Source organism: Cuculus canorus, chromosome 23 (genome assembly GCF_017976375.1).
Source record: "Cuculus canorus isolate bCucCan1 chromosome 23, bCucCan1.pri, whole genome shotgun sequence".
NCBI classification, from domain to species: Eukaryota; Metazoa; Chordata; class Aves; order Cuculiformes; family Cuculidae; genus Cuculus; species Cuculus canorus.
In genome coordinates, this window is record NC_071423.1 from 4,263,393 (window position 1) to 4,285,048 (window position 21,656).

The following is a 21,656-nucleotide window of genomic DNA, read 5'->3' on the forward strand; positions in this document are numbered from 1 at the left end:
TCGGAGCAGCGTGGGATGTGCCCGGCAGTGTGGGGGTACCTTGGTGGCCTGGTGCTGTCTCCCACAGACGTGGCAGAACTTGCAGCGGCGGCAGCACCAGTTTTCCAGCTGGTCCTCCAGGGGCCGCTCGCTCTCCTCCAAGCAGAACTTGTGGAAAGGCTCACAACAGACCTGACAATACACAAACTGCAGGGGGGAGAGGGAGGTTTTAGCAAGTCAGAAGCCGTTCTCAAGTCCCAAACAAGACCCCGTCACGCTCCTGACGACTCTGAATTCTGGTTTACAACTGATGGAACAAGGGTATTTACTGACATATTTTAGGAGGGGAACTGTGAGTACTTCACATAGCCCACATACTCACTTGTCCACCCAGATAAGGCATTTAGCAGCAAAGGAGAGCCTAGAACCCATTATCTAAGTCTTCTGAGTATGGGCAAAGGCCTACAGGGCTCTTCAGGGTCTGCTTCTCTCGCTCTAACACAAGTCAATCGCACCAAAAAAGTGTTTTGTGCAGAAGGAAGGGATATGTGGAACGAAGAGAGACATGTCACTCTCTACGCAGCTTGGGTGGCCCATGTGAAAGCTCTTCTAATCTCTACCTCTTCCCTGCCAGGCTGGTCCTATTGGAGAAAGGATCCTCCTCAGGGCGCAAACACCGCAGGCTGACAGGGGACATTGGAATTGTTTGTCCCCTGGAGCAAGCTGGCTGAGGAGGGGGTGGTTCCATGCTGGACCTTCACGGTCTGCACTGACATCCACATGCAGCACTCAACCCCCTTCTGCCCAGGTGGTGTTCACTCAGTGAGCCTTTCCAGTGCACCATCATCCCCTTCCCAAAACGGATGCTCTGAGGATATCAGGAAGGCATGGATTTAACACATGTGAATCCAGCCCTTTATGCATGAATCTCCCCCGTCACAGTTCAGGAATGGTTTGCGGCACGGGCACACCTGGGACAGTCAGCACTGCCCAAAGCCTCTGACATTATTGGGCAGCCTTTCCTATGTCCCGTTAAAAGAAAACCAAGGCCCTGCTTTACACCAGGCAGGGGATTCCACCTTAAGAGCCGTGAGTGCTCTCAAATACGCTACTCTATGTCTAACACAGTTCGTCTCAGCGAGCACTGCAGAAGTGTCCAAACTGATTTTAAACACCTTGTATTTCAGCATCTTGGGACAAACTTTAGCAAGGACAGATTTAAAGGTATTACTTTCATTTCTTCTGGATTAAGGTCATGACATTTGTTTATGTTCGTAACGACACGGTGCTGTAACCAAGTCATCTACAGCAGAATGCAATGCTTTACCTCCACGTGTCCGCTGCTGGCACAGAGAAAACAGACCACCCTGGGGGTAATAGGTACCGAGGTGACGATGCCTAACCCACCCATCTCCCAAACATTCTCCACTTCACAGTCCTCCTGCAAGGACAAAAGTACACATCACCATGTGGAACAAGGCAACACAACATCAGTACAAACGGCTCACACTGCTTTATATGTCCTGTGCCTGCGATTAAGCGATCTCAAATTGAAATTATTGCAGCTTCTGCCTTGATCTACTTTACAGCAATTATCGGCACGGTCACAGCTCAGCGCTCTTCCTGCCGGGAGTGCTCAGCGACACCCTCGCCTTCCTGCTACGGAAAGCCAGCCTCGGGAACAAGACAGAGTTCTTTACCACTGCACAATTATTACTAAAAGTGAAATTTCAGAAGAATTGTACTTTATTCAAGCTCGATATTTGTATAAAACACTTGTGAGATGTCACTATCATCTCTGGTATCAACACTTATAGAGGGACTGAAAAATTATTAGGAAAATATTAATTTTTATTATTTCAACACTGTTGTTCAAAAAAGTACAAGATTTATCAGTTTAAAACCCCAGATGTACCCCAAATGTTGAGAGTTACAGGTTACTAACATTCTCCCCAAATCTCGTTGGCTCAGGTTGTGGAAAGCTTTTATAGTTCCATCTTAATGGAATAATTCTTCATAAACCTCAAATCCTTGCCCATCCTCACACATTGCCAGTTAAGGTTTTAAAGCTTTAAGTCTCTCTTCATCCAGCACTCTAATTATAGGAAAAACAAAGCATAATAAACTTCCACAAATCAACCAACTCGTCAGGAAGGCTCCTGTTTGCGGTTCACTCTGAATGGCTCAGAGGTCACCACCAGTGCGCGAGGGACTCTACTTCCAGTGTTTAGAGCCAGGAAACATTCAAACACTTAAAACATTTTGTCCTCTACCTTGAAATCCACTCGGATTCTGTGGACCCCATCTGTAGGTGGCTTTTGCTTGGAACTGCTTCCGTTAGTCAGGGTGCTGAGCAAGTTCAGTGTGCTGCTCTCAGGCTTGCTTAGAGGAGGGGGCTTTTCCTAGGCAAGTAAAGAGCCTGCATTAATCCCAGCCCCGAACGTTAACACTTACCCACTGATCACATCAAACGCTGTACATAATTCACAGACAAGCCCCCCAAACCATCACAGAATTAACAAGTAGGTAAGAGCTGCAAGGAAGTAATCACTCTGCAAACCGTTTCTTAAGAGCATTCCCCACACAATTATGTTTCTAATTCAATTTGCTGCACTTGCCTCTAACACCACGCTGCTCTCTCTTGTCTGAATGCTGGTTTTCATTTGCTGCACTGGGGCAGCTCAAGTGTAATCAGTCCCCATGCACCTCTCTCTCTGACCATTCTTGTTTTGTTTGGGGTATTTTTTTTTGTTTGTTTGGGTTTTGGTGTTTTTTGGTGGTTTTTTGTTGCTTTTTTTTTTTTTCCCATAATGGAGCTGTTTAAGATGAAGGTAGTTCTGTTTTTTTATGGAAAAGCTTCCCTCCACCCACAATGTCCAAGTCTTTGAGAACAAGTTAACATCTGAAGTGAACTGGAGGGAACTCTCCTATCTACACGCTGCCCCTAGGAAAAAAATAACTTTTTTAAGCACCAGAAACGCCTGTGACAGGGTCAAGCAGTGCAGTTCTACTCTCCAGACAAACTGAAGTTCCAGGGTCTTGAAATCTACTGTGTACAAAAAGTGGTATTCACCTTTTCTTTTGGTTTCTGTTTCACAGGAAAAGCTGGACGGGGAGTGATTTTTTTCTGTTTGCTTTGTTCAGTGCCTAAGAAGGGAGGGAAAAGCATGAGTATTACAAGTAACTAACAGCCACCTGTAGAGGAGAAAAGGGGAATCAGTCAACTGGGTCATATGCAAGGAATTTTAGACCGGAATTTCCACACCATCTCCTTGTGACTATGCCTTACGACTGTGACTGGAGCAGCCTCTCTAAGGCGTTACCAGGAGTTGGCTCTGCTAAGGAGCCTGAGCCACAGCAGCCCTGGAGCCGCCTCAGGGGTCACTGTTCAGGCTGTTCTGTGCTATACCCAACAATGGACTATGTTTGCACAGTAAGAAGATCACATTCTTCTTGTTTCACACTCAGACTGCGAACAGTCAGACCTAACAGCAGTGGACATACAAATCACGACTCCTGAGGCCACACGGCGACAAAACACGGCAAGGATGGCAGTTTTCCTCCCCGCCCCAACACACGCTGTCATTCAATAAAAAGGAATCCAGTTCTAAGAAAAAACTCCAGAACAGCCTGCTGTAATTTCACCAGATCAGAAAGCATGTATGAGCTTTAAAATCCACCAGCTTTTGCGGTAGTGTTACTTAATGTGACTCAGATTGAGGATAACCATCCCCATTTACCTATTTCTGGCTGGGGAGTCTGCTTTTTCTTAGGCTCAGAAGTGGGAGGTTTCGGTGCTTCTTTTTTCAAGGGTCCTGAGCTTGGTGGCTGAGCAGGAGGGAGCTGGGCTGGCTGGGACACCTGCTTGCCAGCCTTCCTGGTACCAGATGCAGGGACCTGTTTGGGCTCTGACACCAGAAGGGAGGAATTCCCATCCTCATGCTTTTCCTCAACGGGCTTACGGGCAGGTTCACTGCCCTTCTTCACGGTGTTGTCTTCCCTTGGTATGATGGTCGGAGGCGTTTGTTTCTGCCCAGAGTCCAGCTGGTTCTTCCCAGAATGGCTTTCCTTCTTTTCATTTGTCTTCGATTTCTTCTCTTTCTTTTTTGCAGCTGGGAAAGAGAAGTATCAATAAAGCAACACAGATAACACGGTGTGACTTCTAATGATTTGCTGCTTTTCTAAGGGAAGCAGACACTTTGATGTCAAGAGTGTTGTCATTCTGCTGTACAAAAGAAAAATCGGTGCTCAAAAAGTAAAGCACTTTGTTGGTAAAATTGAGGCACTTGGCTCACGTTGCAATCTGTGTTCTAATACTTTGGATCTCTGCTCCAACACAGCAGTAAGCAAAACCCTTCTGTCAGAGATTTGAAGCTTAACAGTACAAAGAGAAGGTAGACTTTGTACGGCGAGGCTCAGGGAGTCACGGCAGCCGCTGGGCGCTGCCACACGAACCCGCAGAGCTCTGGAGGGCCAGCACTAGGCCAGCGGGGTTTAATAGACACATATGGCTTACTCAAGCCTTGTGACACAGACCAGGAGGCTCCAAGAGGCTTGTCAGTCCCGGTGTTGCTCAGAAGCAGACAGGCCTCTGAGAAACGCTCCACCCGAAGGGCAGAAGGGAGTGAGCAGCCAGCAGCTCCCTATGAGAGGCACAGAACACTACAAGTGTAGTGCTGAGACAGCTGCTGTGAGGAAGCGCTGATGCTGCCTGCGCTCTCTCCTGCCTCTTTCACTGGACACCCATGGAGCAGGCAGGTTCCCTGCTCACATTTGGCTGAGGACCAGCCCTCCATAAATGCAGCACAGCCACCGTGGCAGCTGGGAGCAGAATATAAGAGGTGACAGTTTCTCTCTTGCGCTACATTCAAGCAAAGTCTCTTAGCCTACCTTTAGCTTGCTTCTGCAGGTAGGCTTTCGAAGGCATCCACTGAAGGTTCTGACATTTCCTCATTCTACAAAGAAAGAGCACGTTGTGAAATCAGAAGAAAAATGCAGGCATGAAGAAGGCTGTATGTAAACATCCAACGGGAAAAATAAAAAAAACATTATCAATCCACCCACTCCCTTTTTCCGAGCAATTCCACACTTCCTCAGAGATCTGTAAAAGGAACTTCAACTTTCCTCTGTACGTTCCTTTTGATTTTCCACATTCAATGCAACCTCAAGTTAATAAAACTGCTTGGGTAACAACACTGGTTCACTGGTGAATCCCCCACCAATTCCAGTTCTTAGATCAGAACGCTTCCAAGAGCTCTAAGGAACCACATTGAACTCTCTCAAGTGTTTTATGTAATCCGAACCGAGGCCACTCCAAACAATAGCAGTTGCTCTTGGACTGGGATCAGATTGGGTGACCAAGCCTTTTTTTAAGCCTTCAGCTTCATTTCCTATTTTCCTTACGTTTAGCACATGGCATCTGCTCTTGGTTGGGCTGGTTTGTTTCCGCTGTCATTCCTGTAGCAGGGCCCGTGGTTTTGAAACTGAGCCTGCAGCTTGGGCACAGCTAAGAGCGTGCCTACGTACAGTCCATTGTCTGCAGCGTTTTGCACACAGCTGAGCAGCAAACAGCAACCTCGCAGCTCTGCTTTATAAATAGCTTTCACACCACAGCACTCCTGACTGATGCCACTTCAGCTGCTGCCTTTTCAGACAGATTATTGAGTCTGGTAAAATCAATTTAATGCAGCAATTGAAAACCCAAAAGGTTCAGTCTAAGTGATATGTATAAAAAATGACAGGAAAATCAGGAAAGAGTGGTATTTCTTAATGACACCAAGCCATCTTTGTGATATGAAGCGTATATACACCAGGTAAACATCACCTTGAAAACACAAGCTCTTCACAAATGCAATTTGAGAGAACAAGTGGTACTATACTGATGTATTCAGCCTTGCAGAACCTCACAGAGCCTGATGAAAGCCACTGGACTCACACCAAACAAACACTCTGCCATTTCACCACCCTGAGTAGAATAACCTGGCTGTGAACTTTAGGAAAAGAGCTCTTCACAACCACACCGTGACTGGGATCCTGACTCTGAAACTGTTTACAATGCCCTGCTGTGATCTGGCCTCAGCCCAGGCCACATTCACTGAAAGCCTGTGCCACAGGGCTAACCTGCTGCTCCCAATCCCAGAGCGTGGGTGAGCTGATCCCACTCAGGAAAGGGATTAGACAGTGTCTCTCACTGATACTCACTTGCAGCACTGCTTCTTTATATTGCGCCCACCAAACTTGGGTTTGTCCAGACAGTTGGTACAGACGCCGCAGTCCTCCGGCACTTGACAGCCCGAACACTGCCCACAGCGCCTGGAACGCCGGCCTTTCTTCACCGGTGGCTCTTGCTGCGCCTTGTTCCTGGTAACCGGCTTTATTGGCTTGATAGGTGGAGCAAGAGGTTCAGCCTCTTCTGAGCCAGCTATCGATGACTTATCTATCAAAAAAACACCTAATGTGAATTCAACGATGTCAAAGAACGCTTCAGAAGCACCTGATTTGCTAACAGACTTTATTCCATTAAGCGTAAGCTCATCTGCAGAGCCACGTGAGGGGTGCGTGTAAGCACACACACATCCATACGGGTTCACATGGACATACACGCACCCCTCTGCACCTCAGAGGTTCAGTGCAGAACACACTTTTATAACAACTACCAGCAGTTAAAAGGATTAACCCTGTCTGAGCGGCACTGTAATGGAGAGCCTGGAGCTGTTTATCAGACTTTCCCTTGCTAATCACTTGAAGCCCTCGTTTTAAGCAGCCAACAAAAGCTGACTTTGTGTGGATCCACAGATGAAAACCAAACATCTGAACTCACCATCATTCCCCATGGAAGACAGAATCTTCTCCCGCTCTTCCCACGGTAAGGCACTCAGAGTGGGCATGTCGTCAGGAAACACTGCTCGCTTGCGGCCCAGTGCGACAGCTGCTCTCCTGCAAACATGTTTTATCCGTGGTCCTCGGACTGATGTTTCCGACGAGTCGCTCTCTTGTCCCTGGATTTCAGAACATGGGAACAGACAGTATTCCTGAGCAACGGACCAAAACAAAGCTGTGGAACATGTAATGCAAACTTCTAAATCACCTAAAAAGAATTAAATTATATCTTAGCTTCCACTTTGTAAGAACTGGGATAAAAACACAGACTCTCAGCCTCAGTTATGCAAGAGGAGAAACTCAAAACAAGGAAGTTTTGCTCATGTGGAATTACAAGGTAAGCTTCCACCTGCTCCTTGGTGGAAGCAAACTTGCTCGGGAAGCCATGCTATCAAGGCACTCGTATGGCAACAATCGCAGCTGACTGGAATCAGTCCTTGCTGCTGACTGATCCAGCAGAAGCCAGAAGCAAACTGTCCAATCGCTTTGTAGCTTCTGGCCCTTATGATGGGAGGGTTGTGTTTACTGAGGTTCTAAAAGGAATGTAGCACCTTAATGCAAGTTCCCATTTCTCGTCACAGGATCCTGAAGTAGTGCCAGCGAAAAGAACTCCCGCAAAGAGGGAATCGTCACGGCCTGGACTTCTACAGGCAGCCCCAACACACACAAGTGTGCACTTCATTTCAGAGACAAAAAGCCTCTGCACTAGTGATTCTCAACATCAGCGCTGCCGAGGAAAGTGATAGTTTAAACAAAACGGAAGTGTTCCCTGAAAGCGTATGTCACCTGCCCTTCTGGCAGCTGAAGAGGACTGCAGGAAGGGGAGGTGTGGGGTGGAGGAACAGGGAGAAGGAAGGGAGGAAACAGTCCCCTAGTCTGATGCAAAATTCAAATGGATTTTACTCCTGCCCATAAGCAACAAATCATCACTGTGTGAAGTTAGGAAAGCCCAACATCATCTCCAGAAGCCAGCTTGATGCTCGGGCAGGGCCTACAAGAAACACCGAGGAGAGAGACTACTGCTGTTTGCTGGGAACATGCTCCTAAAAGCGAGCACTCCTATTCTTGGTGATCACTTCGCTTAGATTGATTTGGAGAAACGCAATGAGTGCAGCACTGTGCCGATTTTTAACACCACACGTGGCTCCCCCCGGAGCCTACTGCACAGCAGCTCCCTCTCCCCCTCAGCTCTGCACGGGGCTTCTCATTTTCGGGTCGTTTGCCATCTGCTGCGCCAACAGCTGCTGAGCTCGGCCCAGTAATTCTTTCCGCTTAGGAGACAGGAGCTACTTGCGACTTCCAGTGCAAGTTCAAAACAAGATGCACTCAGGCAAAAACCAGTTTGGGAAAAAGCATACCTGTGCTTTTGGCTGATCTGCTTGTTTGAGGGACTTGCTCTTCTCAATCTTGTACAGCTGGGCTTTGGCCTTTTTCAGAAGACTGGCCACCCTCTTGTCGGTCATGGGCAGTTTGTCTGCCTGTGCCAACATAGAGCTGATGGAGGAAGCGGAATGTTTAACAGTGCTTGACGAAGGAGTAGAAAGACGCAGGGATTTTTCCTTCTCCAAAGAGGGCACAGTAGGGCTGAGGTCCAGGTCTGATTTGTCCAACCCTCCTCTGCCTTTCTTCGAGGTTTTGGTTTTGGTGGCTGCTGTATCTGCCAGAGCGGCAGTGGAAGCATCTGCCGCAGGGTCTATTGCTGTTGACTTCTTCCGCCCAGCAGTTTTCTTGGCAGACGATGATGCTGCAACATCTTCGCTGACAGCTTTTTCTTTGGGCATTTTACCTACAGGAAACAAAGCAGAGCTACTCTGGATTTCTGACCCTTTTCTCCTTTTCTCTTTCCTTGACTCCCGTTTGTTCTCTTTTTCTCTCTCTCTGTCTTTCTCTCTGCTCTTGTCCTTCTCCAGGCTTTTGTCAGCGTCTTTATCTTTGGAGAGTTCCTCCGCTGCCCTGTCCTTGCTCTTGCCCCTCTCAGTCTGGGGACTTGACATGAACCAGGGGAAGAGAGGAGCAGGGCTGCTGGATGAGAAAGGCTCTGCTGGAGTGCTCGTCTGCTTCCTCGGTCGCTGGCTCCTTTCTGCTGATTCCCCAGACTGCGTTAGGGAATGGGAAGGAAAAGTAAAAGTTGAATTTAAGGCACTAGTGGCGAGAGAACTAACAGAAATGCTAGTCAATGAGGAAGAGACAGAGGACTGTGGGGTGAGAGTTGACAGGTCAGAGGTACTAAGTCTCCCGCTTCTCGTCCTCATGGAGTGCGAAGGAGATCTGGGTTCCGATCGGATGGGGCTGAACACTCTCCTCTTCCGCTTCCGAGAGGAGACACCTGTTGCAGAAGTCCCTGTAGTGGTTCGACCAACCGATGAGGGCAGGGTTACAGATTCAAAGATCCTGGAGTGGGCCTCGCTCGGCATGAATCTGGGCGCTCTCAGCAGAGAGCTCCTCTTGTGCATGTCGAACCTTGTTCCAGACTGGAGAGAGAACAGACGTGCTGGAGCTGTTGCACCAGGCGTCGAGAAGCCGGATGCAAAACCAACATCCTCTGGTGTCAGCGGTGGGGGTCTGAAGTTATCGAAGATCGGTTTGCGAATAAGACCCTCTTTGGCATATTTTGCTGATGAGAAGTACTGGGGTTCCGACCTGGAATGCTTCAGGGAGGTCCACCTGAATGTTGGCTCTCGCAGAATTGACTTCCGTTTCTCTTGCATGGGCGCAGCAGAAGCAGGAAGAAAAGGTGAGGCTAACGGTATGGTGGGAGGCATCAGCCAAGGGGTATGGTCCGAGATGCTGGAAGCAGGCTGTAGCGGTGGTGGGGGAGTGAGCAGAGGAGGAGGAGGAGAGGAGGAGGACTGCTGCTGCGGCACGCTGGGCAAGGCCGACAACTTCTTGGCAGTCCTCTGTCCAAAACTTCTTTCTGTTATTGAAAATCTCCTGTTTCTCCTGTCGCCGTTATCGTTTTCAGGGGACTGAGAAACAGGCAGCGGTGCGTGAACTTCGGGAGTATTGCTTCGCTCCTCAGAAAGCGCCTGCATCTCCTCGGAAGCCTGGGAGTCTGTAGATGTATCCACGCTGGGGCTGCTGGACCGCGAGGAGTCTGAAGACATCTGAGACGAATGCTGAGAAGCAGCGCTGGACTTTTCACTGGAGCCACAGGACGTAGCGCTGAACCTGCTGTTTGGTGTGGATTCCAGTCTGGATATTTTAATAGGAGGATCGTAGTCTTCATCCTCGATGAACCGTTTGGGTGTTTTAATAATCCGTGAAGAGATCGCACTCACAACCGGCATGATGAACTGTCGGATATTTTTGAGCTGGGTTCTCCCCTTCCTGCCCTGCAGTTTGGCTGCTTCTTTCTCTATCTTTTTCTGTGCCCCCTTTTTAGCCCTCTGCAAGAGCTGCTTAGCGATCGTGGCATCTGTCCTTTTGGTGGAAGGTATGATCCTAACGGGCTTAATCCTGCGCGGGCTCTGTCTGACAGCAGTCTTTTCTTCTTTCGTAAGAGGCGGCGTGCCATCCTTTTCTTTGCGAATCCTCTGGGGTTTCTCCAGCTGCGAGTTGATGACTAAGGCTGAGGAAGTCTTTAAGCGCTCAGAGGATGGTGGCCTACCTCTCCTGCGCACGATCTGAACGCTCTTCCTCCCAATCTGAAGTTTCGCCCCAGGCTTAAATTTAGATTTCAGTGGGGAGAGTTTACTAGTTCTTAATTTCTTGATTTTAGTTGCTTGCTGAAATGTAGTGGATGGTGACCTTTTGATTTTTTTCAGACTCTCTTTTTCTTCCTTACTGCCCTTCTGAACGTCTGACGAGTCCTTTACTTGTGACAGTTTGAACTTCACACTCGTAAGCGTTGGAGGTCTTCCTCGTCTTTTCTCCCCACTCTTTGATTCTTTCTTCTTCACTTTCTCCATGGATGTGGATTCAGACTTGCTTGAAGGGGAACAAACCGATGAAGAGTCTGACAGCACAGCTGAACTCCGTTCAGAACCGCTCCGAGGCCTCCCGCGAGGTTTCCTTGGACTGGATTTAACTGAGGTGGAAGCAAAGAAAGAAGAGCGTACATTAGATTTCTCTGAGTGTCACATCAGCATTCCCCAGGTCACACAAATACTTACTCGATATAAGTCACACTGCCCGTGCAAGCTGCCAAGACATTTCAGTTAATCAAACACAACAGTTTTATCCACATCTGTAAAGAGCACCTTCACAGCAAACACCTTCTCGCACAGAAAACAGGACTTAGGAAGTCTGTCTAAAACACAAGTTTGCCTTTTCATAACACCTCTGGATGCAGTGACATAAACCCACTACCGACCTAATGGTGAGAGAGAACAATAATTCTAACAGGCAGATGCCAGCTTTGAGACACATTAAAAGATTTTTTTGCTGGGTTTTTTTTTCTTTAAGTAGATCACAGATAGCTGAAAGTGAAAAAATCCCTTTTCTCTAGTCCCATCCATCTGCTCTGCTAAGGGACAGGTCCGTGAGGCAAGAACAGTGCACAGGGAGAGGCTGTAAAAAGTGATTTACTAAATAAACTGATCCTGGTTTTGAAACACAGCACCTGGTGTTGCGTTTGGAATCACTGAGCAGATGTGCAGAGCTTGATCTCTTACCCCGACAATGCATTTCCACGCACACCCATCAAACCCAAGCTGTGCCAGTGTTGGGCCTTTCCGCTGCTCAAACAGCGCCCTTCACTTTAAACACCTCTCAGCAGAGAGGTGGCAGAGGCTGCTGGCGAGGCTGAGCTGGGCAGAGCGTGATGGAGCAGAATGCTCCAGTGAGAGCATTTACTGACACTCTAAGAATCTAAGTCAAAGCTGAGCTCGTTCACTTGCAGTGCCACAACAACTTCAATCCTTGCTATTAAAATAATGCCTCTCCAAAACACAGACACTGGGTTTCAAACACCAGTTTCTTCAGCAAAACTCTTTTATAGAAAGTTTCCCTGTTCCATTACACATCAGTCTGAAACTGAGTAGAATCAAAAAAAAAACAGTGTAGCTTTTAAAGAGGATGAGATTTGATAAAACGAACAGAAAAAGCACAGCAAAACCCTGTATTCCCAAAGGAGAATATAGAATCAACATCCGATCCTGTGGCTGAACGTACCTGTGGGGGACCTGGCGGGACTTGGGACTTTGACTTCTTCATCTGAACCAAAGCCTAGAAACTGTTCATCCTGCAACGAGAAAGCAGATTGACAGCTGAAGACAGGGACATTGACATTAGAACGAGCTTAACCACCACTGAAGTGTGAAAGCATTCTGGACCATCTCCCCTCCCCAGGTGACATGAGTTACAGAGAAACCCAGGACACAGATATGGGAAAACAAACCCTTGCCATATAAAACCTGCTGCCTGTATCAAACCATAAAGATGTACCCTTACAAGCTGTTATTCAGGATGCCCTGAAGACAAACTCCAGTGAAAGAAGTGTTTCTGTATTTACTCTGCTGGTACAAACATAGATGAACTTCCTCCAAGCTCATTTAAAAGTCTCTCAGGATGAGCAGAAGCAGCTGAGGTCTACAATTCCACCTGAGCATCCTGGAGCTCAAACAGGACCCCAGGGATTGCTCTAGTCCCTTTCTGACAGCTTCCCTGAGGGAGGGCTTTGCCACCTGCTCCCACAGGCCCAACTGCTATTCTTATGGCCTCCAGAAGGAAAAGGCAGGATCCTGAGGCCTCTCTAGAACCTACAGAGGTCAGCATGCCCTCAGACGAATGCAGCCTCATCACGCAACCTCCACACCTGCCTAGGGAACTACAGCTGCTTCTGGTGCATCACCCATGCACCCCAAGAGCCCTCAAGTCACTTCAGACTTTGTCTATAGGAGAGATGAAAGCCTGATGCCCACCATAAAGCCATCCCCCCAACAGAGGCATGACATTCAAGGCATGCTTCTCACTTCAGCACAGGGAGCATGCAAACTTCTCGATCCTGTCTGCCTGTCACCAGCATTTCCAACACATTTTTGGTTTTCTGTTGTTCTGGCTTTCCCAGCCCAATTTCACCCCAAGCACTTATGTTCCCCAGCCTTAAGACTCTCTGAACTTTGCAAACAGAGATGTCACTCGCTACTGGCTTCTGTAAACGCACCAGGGAGTAACCACACTGCTCTGTCGCAATTGGAGCCTGCAAAGGGCTGTGAGAAGAGAAATGCTACTAGAACACACTCTGAAAACCAAGAGGTGCAGCGCTGCCAGCAGGAGAAGGAAAGCACCGTTGCTTAATAAAAGGTTGCATCAAAAGACCACCTTTTTCCCCTCTTGTGCTTTCTAGGTGAAGTTCCTCACTTGTCTGCTCCCAGGACAGACCAGGAAGAACCTCTCAACCACTGACACCACAGGGTTTAAAGTTTCAAGGAATCAACTCTCACGCACTGAGACCTGTGCCCGTGGCTACAGGGGAGTTGGGAGGTGACAAAGAGCAGCGAGGCTTAAGAAAACTATTCCTCAAAATTTTCCGCTTCCATTCAGTTTGATGAGCTTCAGTATTAAACAACTCCAACAGAGTAAACACGCAGAATAAAAGGCCAGCTGAGTCTTCGACATGGACAACGCTCCAGCCAGTCACATTCACCACACATACACAGAGGCTGCAGATCCGAATTGCTGTCAGCAACGATTGCCACACTTTGCCGGAGCAAGGGCAGAGTCCTGCCCTTCCTCACATCCCTGCTGTCTATCGGCTCCGTGCAGTCACAGCACTGACGCCAAGAACACCGGAAAAAGCAACAAGGAAACAATGTAAAATAAAAAAATTACACCAAAACATGTTACGTCTACCCAAGGAACCTTGCGTCACGCAGACCGTCCTGAGCCCTTTTCCTGAGAAGGAACAGCTACCACTTCTCCACTTCAGTCTTGCAGTACTCCCACTGGAGTGAGACATGCTGCAGAAGCACCCGCTCCCAGCCTGCTGATCGATGGTCCCGTCACGCCTGCCTGCCGCTCCCGAGCACGTGGGCTCCCTGCAAGATGTAAACACTGCAGCGCCGGCACTGCTTTCGCAGGGACGTGCACCTAGAGAAAAGGGTCCCAGCGCCCGGAGAGGCTGTTAACAAAGAGAAATTTGGGCTGAAATGGTCTGACTGCTGAGAACACAAGCAGGAAAACACACAGCTCCCTACAAACAGCCAGGGTTAGAAACGCAAAGGGAACTGCCACACATCCTGCGTGATTTCCTCTTCGTTAGCCTACCAAACACAGAGATCTGCAGTGTTTTCAAGCACACAACTCTGTGCCTGTCGCTATGCTGGGCACAGAGAAAGGCCAGGTAACACTGGTGTGCAGGAACGTACCCTCCCCAAGGAAACAGAACTTATTGCTGCAAGCAGAAAACTCTCAAGGCGTGTATACAGCCCCAAAGATGGCAGTGATTTCCTTCCATAAACCAATTCATTTCCAAGTCTCCCAGCCCTAATTAAACAGCTCCCCAGTGCTTCATTCATTTGCTGTGCGGGAAGAGAGCTGAGCAAGGAGCAGCTCGCCGGCTGCAGCTCAAGCAGCACACCCCAGCAAACAGAGCCCTGGTACAGCAACAACACACTCAGGGGACACAGGGCTCTAAGAACCAGGCACCTTTCCAATAGGCACTTTAAAACACTAAATAAACAAACAAATCCTTTTCTGGAAGAGTAAATGGACTCAAAGACTTATTTACAAGACTGAATTAGGGACCAGCCCTGCCCAGAGAGACAGGTCAGTCTGGTGCAATCTAAGCCAAGACCTTATACTAAAATCAGTTCCTGGCACTGGACACACATGCGTGTGAAACGCTTGCTGCCGGCCTCCTAACTGCAAGCCTCTACTGACAAAGGAAGAGCTGCACCTACCCCCAAACACCGCCTCGAGCAGCAGCAAATAGAAGCAACCTCGTCTGTAACACTGCGGTTGTATGAGGTGACTGCGTGCAGGTAAACCTGAGGACCAGGACAGGAGCACGCATCTAAAACTATGGATTGACGGTTCGGCGCCCAAAGGTATCCGTGTCCCAACACAGAAGGGCATTTCCCACCACTAACTGCTCAGGACAAAACATGAAGCCTGAAGACAGACAGAACCCATCCTGTGTCATTCCAATGCTTCAGCCACACCCCCCGCACACCTCTCTGTCTCTTTACAAAAAGAGAGATGCACATGACTTTTGCTTCCCCTATGAGGTCAGTTCAGCCCTCCCTTGATGTTGCTGGGCCCAGGAGAGGTTTTCCATACAAGCACATGGTGAGGATGCTCAGAGGGATGAGAAAAGATGGATGACTTCTCCAAGAGGAATCCCCACCTCACCCCAGCTCTCACCAAACCACCCCGACAGAGACCCTTCTTTATCAATATCCGGGGCCTGGGATCATGAAGCAAACAGTAAGACGCAACTATCAAACAGTCTGGACCTGCAGCTGCCTCCGAATCCATGCGCCTGCTGCGACCGCTTCCTTCCTTTTGCCACCCAGGATCCTAGAGCCAGTATTTAATCTGTGGCTGCCAAATCAGCTCTTGCTGTATTTTTGACAATCGCCTGTCACAGTCTGCAGCTGGCATCTGTGTTGTTTTTAACCCGATCACCGTTACCTTGTTCTTCCAAGGGGACACATTCATTCTGGTTTTGACCCAGTATCCTGTGAATGACTGTTCTTTCTCATTTCCCACTCCACAGTCACCAGGAGTGCCTGCAGTAAAACGGTCTCTCGAAACAACAGCCACTTTGGCTCCACTCACAGCTACAAACAGCACGACCAACACATTGTCTGTGCTTGTTCAGTGAGTGGACTGGTGACCCCAAAACAGTTGTTCCCGCTGTTGGAAAAGGCACCCTTCCAGCTCCTGAGAGAAGACTGAGAAGGCCACTAAACACCAGCACGTTTCCCAGACTAAGCCACCCCATCCAGTTGGCCATCACAGGTCAGAACGCAATTTTGAGGCAAATCAAAGCAGGAATGGCCTCTCTCCAGTTTGTCAGAAGTGGCTACAGAGCACGACAGATGGAGAGTGATTAAAAACCATAATGGTTTTGAACGTGACCTCATTTACCTGGAAAAGAATAATGCAACACACAAAAGGTCACTTGGGATTATGAATAAAAGCAGGAGGGAAGGCAGGAAGCCTGAACAAGCTAGAGAGGGACGATCTCTCGATGGCAACAGAGCATCTACCTGCATCTCCCACTCAAACGTTACACGTCCTCAGCTGTGTAAACCTCAAGGTTGGGAGCAGATGGAGAAGCTTTTCCCAAAGTAAACTGGCTGCTGCAAGAACAGAAAACTTGCAGGCAAATCTCTATGACAACGTTCTTGAGCCAAGTTACTTTTGAAAGAACTTCTGACTAAAGATCTCGGAGGGAAATCCACCCTCGAACGAGAGACTATCCCAAAGGCACCGACTGATGTTCTGATCTCAGACTGAGGAACAACAGCATAACCCACACCGCTATGGATGCATGAAGTCGCAAAGGCCTGTGATCGGAGCTGTCAGGAGCACTAAGCCAGCAATACAACCATCCCAATCAGCTTCTGAACAATCATTCAATGTTACAATAGAGTTATAAGAACAGTGCTTTACTTCTCTTCCTGCTCACCACCTTGGATTTGGCCCAATTACACTGCTCCTCATCCTCCTGGAAAGAGAGAAGCTATTTTTAGAAGCCCATTCAGAAGCCTGCTTAGTAACTCCAGCACAATATCTAACCGAATCCTCTTCTTTCAGCAAGAGTAAAAGTCCCCAGAGAATGGCAATAAGTAACACCCAGACAAACACCGGCGTGCTCAGTGCTCCTGTCAGCAGCAGAATCATCCAGGAGGCCAGTGAGACGCTTCCCAAGTGATTACTTGCAATGCAACATCACTAACAAGCGGCAGAGTGCTTGGTGTTACTGTGATGCACTGATGGGGCTGAGCGTCCAGTCGCCCATTCATACTTTAATTAGACGAAGGCTTTGAACGGAGTGCCGCATGGGCTCTGCCACGACTTCTCAGAACAGCACCAATATACAGCGCATGTTCTGCAAACGCAGAGCAGCTCTTGGCAGGGCCACCTCTGCAGGACAGCCCCAAACCCGAACAGCGGGAGGATGCACCCCTGCTGCAGCGCTGCAGCTGTATCCTCAGCAATCGACCACAACAACACAACCGTGATCAGGGCTGCAGCTCCCAGAGTCTCTCCAGTTTCAGAATTGGACAGGGCAGGTTGTTCTTTATGGGACTTCAGCACAGAGTGCACTTGCTCCACTTGCACCTGCCGAGCACGCAGAGCAGTCTTGCCAGTCTGCTAGAAGGAAAATGGGAAAAGTGCCTGCACACACCGTTACCCACTCACTGGTGGAAACCATCAGCACCATCCCACAAGCATTCCACAGGTTCTGGAGGATGCAGCCTCAGCAGGGATGCTCAGAAGCCGAGAAGTTAACCACTGACTCAGAGTCACCCTGTCCCTTCCTTTGGTTCCTCCAAACGCAACACAGTAAAAGCCCAGCGCTTCTCTGGCTGAAGGAAGCACAGTGGAGCAGACTGGTCAGTGCCACTGCACTTCTAGCTCAGATGTGACTGTGGTGGAGGAATGGAAGCCGCTCTCTCCTCCCAGGACATGGATCTTGCACTGTTTCAAAACAAGCCAGTCACTGTGGACATCCATCAGACCAGCACTTACCTCGTAAAAACTGATCACCTATGTTAATGCCAGCAGCGCTACCGGGACACCAGCATCACGGTGGCGTTCCCTCTCTGATCTTAAGTTCCTGAACCTTGCAAGCTGATGCAGATTTGAGGAGTGAAGTGACAACACACATCCAGCGCCCTCTCAGCTTTTATGTCCCAAAGCTTCAATTAAACTTTAGGGATGAGGCGGAAGCTCTGACCTGCCAGGCGCAACAGTGATCTACAACCATGTGCAAGCTTCTATTCCAAATATCAACATAACGAACCAAGAAAACAAGACCATGTTTCTCCTATTACTAAAGCATATTGAGCAGAAAGGATGACGTGCTGTAAACATGCCACCATTTTCAGCCAGTTAAAGCTTTACTGTGCAAAAAGTGCCCCCCCAGCCTTTGTGGTCCAAAACCAAGTATCACAGTGCTGCTCCCATAGAGCGAGCGGGTTTCGAGATGACTCAGTGAAACGCCAAGTCGAGGATTCGGGTAAAGCCACCAGAAATCTGGGGTAGGCAGTGACACCCCAGCATTCAGGTGCCTTTTAGGCCTTTTAGATTAGAAGTAAGGCCTGCTACATACCACAAAGTGGCCAAGGACACGAGGGAAAGGCCGAGCACAAGCCCTGCTCTGAACTTGTGCTTTGTTTTTACATCCAATTGTGGGAATGTACAATTTCAACAAGTACACACACCAGCAAACAGCAGAAAGCAGCGTGCCACCAAGAGGTCAAAAGAATAAGCATGCAGAGCAGAAGTTATAGATAAAAAGATAACACGGTGCCTTCCTCTGACTGCCAAGTGCTCCTGAACCCAAAGCTGCAACCTGGAGTTCATTGCCGATGCAGAAACCCAACTCAGCTGAGGACAGGAACTGGTGGGTCCAGGGAAGACCCCCAATCCCGTGGGAGGGAACAGGGCGAGCAGCATTTCACAGGACATGGTGAGCCCTTGTAAGCAGGGGTCCTCTGGCAGCCCCCTTCCAGAAGAACATCTGCCCTGGAGTAGGGTACCACAAGGACCAGAGCTTCACCCTTTCAGCACCGATGCGCAGCCACTCTCTCCTCCAAGTAGACTACAAGTGGCATCCACAGGCTAGAAGTGCTGGAGCTCGTTTCTCATTCCCCATGCCCTCTCCGCAGAGAACTCATACCAAGGAGAGCAAAGCTTGTCCTGCAGCTGCAAGTGACAGGCAGCAGTGCTGGGATCTTCCCTCACTATGACTGTAACACTGCAGAACAAGGCACTGGGCAGAATCACAGAATAGTTTGAGTTGGAAGGGACCTTAAAGATCATCCAGTTCCAACCCCGCTGCCATGGGCAGGGACACCTCCCACTGAATCAGGATGCCCAAGGCCCATCCAACCTGGCCCTGAACACCTCCAGGGATGGGGCAGCCACAGCTTCCCTGGACAACCTGGGCCAGTGTCTCTCCACCCTCATGGTGAAGAAATTCTTACTAACATCTACTCTAAATCTGCCCCTCTCCAGTTTATACCCGTGTATAAAGTATAATTGCACCCCTTAAAGCAAAAGTCTTGATCATCACCAAGGGAAGGAAACCAACCTGAGAAGTGAACTAAACCTGAACAGCTGAGAGCATCCACTCACTCAGCATGGCAACACACGCTGCAAATTCAGTGCAAAGGAAAGCATCTGGGCTACCGCCTCCCTGCTCACGAGTGCTCAGGTGAAGCTCAACCTTGTAGCACTCCTTTCCACGGTATGCAACGCTATTAGACAGAGAGTTTAGTAGCTAAACAGAAATGCGATGCAAGAGCTAAAATCCTTATGATACAGGAGACCCTGGATCATCAGCTGCTAAAATCAAGGACATACACAAAGATCTTTCAAAGACCTTTTAGAGCTTTTTTGAGAGGCAAAAATATATTTGAACACAGTTGGAATTAAAAATCAAACCAAACCAACATCATCTTTGAAAAAAAGAAAGGAAACAAAGCAACCTGCCCCTCTGACTCCAGAGCTGTTAACTCTGTGGCCCAGTTGGGAAGCCAGATTTCCGTCATTTCTGCCACCGAACCAGCGCTCGCAAGACATTAACTTCTTCCAAGTAGACCCAGTAAATTCCTTGGAACCTGGCCTACCGCAAACAGAAAAATGGACCAATATCCCAAACCACAGCCTTTAAGAAACTGGCATTAAATAAAAGGGCTGCTGGTAGGCAGTCTGAGTTAAACCCTAAAGTGCAGTAGCGGTCAGGTTAGAAGTGTTTCCACAATCAGTTTGGTGTGCGCAAATACAACCCCCTTCCCTCCCACATCGCAGCCTGCTGGAGCTGGAACAGCCCAGGAATTACTCCAGCTCAGCACTGAGTGACTAGCTCCACTTCATGGCTCCCAACGGAAAACACCGCCACTAAGCTGGTGAGACACAAGAAAACTGGATTTTCTCATGTGTTTTAATAAACTCCGGTGTCCCCAGCAATGGAAAAACAAAACAGCCACTCTTTGAAAGGGCAAAGCTGCACTTGCCTGGTCTGCAACTGAGGACCTGCCTGCAGGAGGGCCAGAACCAGCCTTTCAGAAAGAATAAAGCACTCCTACTACAAGAAACCTGGGGAATTTTCTTGCTGCTAAGAAGCGATACAAAACCAGAACTAGAGATGGAAATGCGGCAGCATGTAGTAACACACCCCCATCATGCCTTCCCTGCACTGTCAGTAAGTGGGCTGCTGTCAGACTTTGGCTCTGCATGCCTTTGAGAGGCTTCAAAAACCAGCAAACCCTACGCAGGAAGAGGAGCAACTTCAGAAAATATGATGTGAAGCAGGCCAGCCAGCACGGTGGGTGCAGCGAGCTGCCCACCTGGGTCCCACTCCTGGGGCAGCATCCTCAGGATGTGGCAGAGGGAGCCCCCCTGCACATCCTACCTGGAGAGCGAGGATAATGGAAGAGGCAGCAGCAGGGAAGGGAGGAGGGTGGCCAGCACACCTCCTCTGTCCCCGCAAGCAGCGGGCGGGAGGGCGCGCCCTTTGTGTGGGGCATAAAGATGTGTCCGGGGTGTGCGTGTGTGTGTATGTGCACTTGTATGTCCAGAGTGCCTATGTGTGCGGGAGGTGTGTCCGTGTGTGTGTGTGCATGCGCACGCAGGAGATGTGTCTGGGGGGTGTGTGTGTGTGTCTGGGTGCGTGTGTATGTGTGTGTGTGACTGCGTGCGCAGGAGGTGTGTCTGCGTGTGCCCGTGTGTGTGTATGTGCCGCCGGGGGGCAGCGGGAGTGGGGATGCCGCGGGGATGCTGTGGGGTCAGGAGCGGGGATGCTGCGGGCTGGGAGCCGGACCAAGGCGGAGCGGAGCCAGGAACGGGGATGCTGCGGAGCAGGGACGCAGCGGGGCCACTATGGAGCGGGGATGCAGAGGGAGGATCGAGCTGGAGCGGGATGCAGCAGGGCTGGGATGGAGCGCGGATGGAAGTGGGGCGCGATGCAGCAGAGCTGGGATGGAGCGGGGATGGAACTGGAGCGGGATGCAGCGGGGATGGAACGGGGATGGAGAGGGGCTAGGATAGAGCAGGATGCAGCGCGGATGCAGCGGGGCTAGGATAGAAGGGAGATGGAGCGGGAACGGGGATGGAGAGGGAGCGGGATACAGCGGGGATGCATCGGGGCCGGAGCGGCGCGGGGATGCAGCAGGGATGGGATGGAACAGGGATAGAGCGGGGCCGGAGCGGGGCCGGGGCCGCGCCCTCCCGCGTCGCCCCCTCCCTCCGCCCCGCCGTTCCCGCTCACCTCGCCGCCGCCCGCCTCAGCGCCGCAGGCGGCTCGGAAGCGCCGCAGGTTGATGCCGATGGCGGCCGAGACCTGGAGCGCCGCGTCGAAGCCCGGTCCCAGCCCGGGGCCCGCGGGGCCCGGCGCTGCCCCGCCTCCCCCGCTTCCCGCCGCCGCGCCGGGGCCGGGGCCGCCGCGCTCGCCCTCGCCCCCCGCCGCCGCCCCCGGCTCGGCGCCCCGCAGGCTGCGCACGGCCGGCACCCGCAACCGGGCCCCCCCCAGCCCGCGGCGGCCCCCGGCGCCGCTGCCGGGCCGGGCCGGGAAGCGCCACCGACCGCTGTGCGCCATCTTTCCTGTGAGGCGGCGAGCCGGAGAGCGGGGCCGGGCCGCGCCCCGCGCCCTGCATAGCGCGCCCGCGCCCGCAGGAGCC

General features: G+C 50.2%; 1 protein-coding gene across 5 annotated transcripts in view; it reads right to left on the reverse strand.

The window, feature by feature from the left end:
* KMT2A (lysine methyltransferase 2A) overlaps positions 1-21,589 on the reverse strand; it is a 43,312-nt gene extending 21,723 nt beyond the window's left edge. For 4 of the 5 annotated variants that reach the window (XM_054086772.1, XM_054086773.1, XM_054086771.1 and 1 more), the window contains exons 1-11: positions 21,248-21,574; positions 11,971-12,040; positions 8,217-10,885; positions 6,800-6,977; positions 6,181-6,415; positions 4,870-4,934; positions 3,720-4,091; positions 3,053-3,126; positions 2,253-2,381; positions 1,307-1,420; positions 40-186 (exon numbers count right to left, since the gene is read on the reverse strand). In XM_054086772.1, coding sequence (XP_053942747.1) covers positions 40-186; positions 1,307-1,420; positions 2,253-2,381; positions 3,053-3,126; positions 3,720-4,091; positions 4,870-4,934; positions 6,181-6,415; positions 6,800-6,977; positions 8,217-10,885; positions 11,971-12,040; positions 21,248-21,574 — 4,380 coding nt within the window. Of the gene's footprint in view, positions 1-39; positions 187-1,306; positions 1,421-2,252; positions 2,382-3,052; positions 3,127-3,719; positions 4,092-4,869; positions 4,935-6,180; positions 6,416-6,799; positions 6,978-8,216; positions 10,886-11,970; positions 12,041-21,247 lie in introns of all 5 variants that reach the window. The other variant, XM_054086774.1, reaches the window with a different exon arrangement.
* Positions 21,590-21,656: the final 67 nt, after the last annotated feature.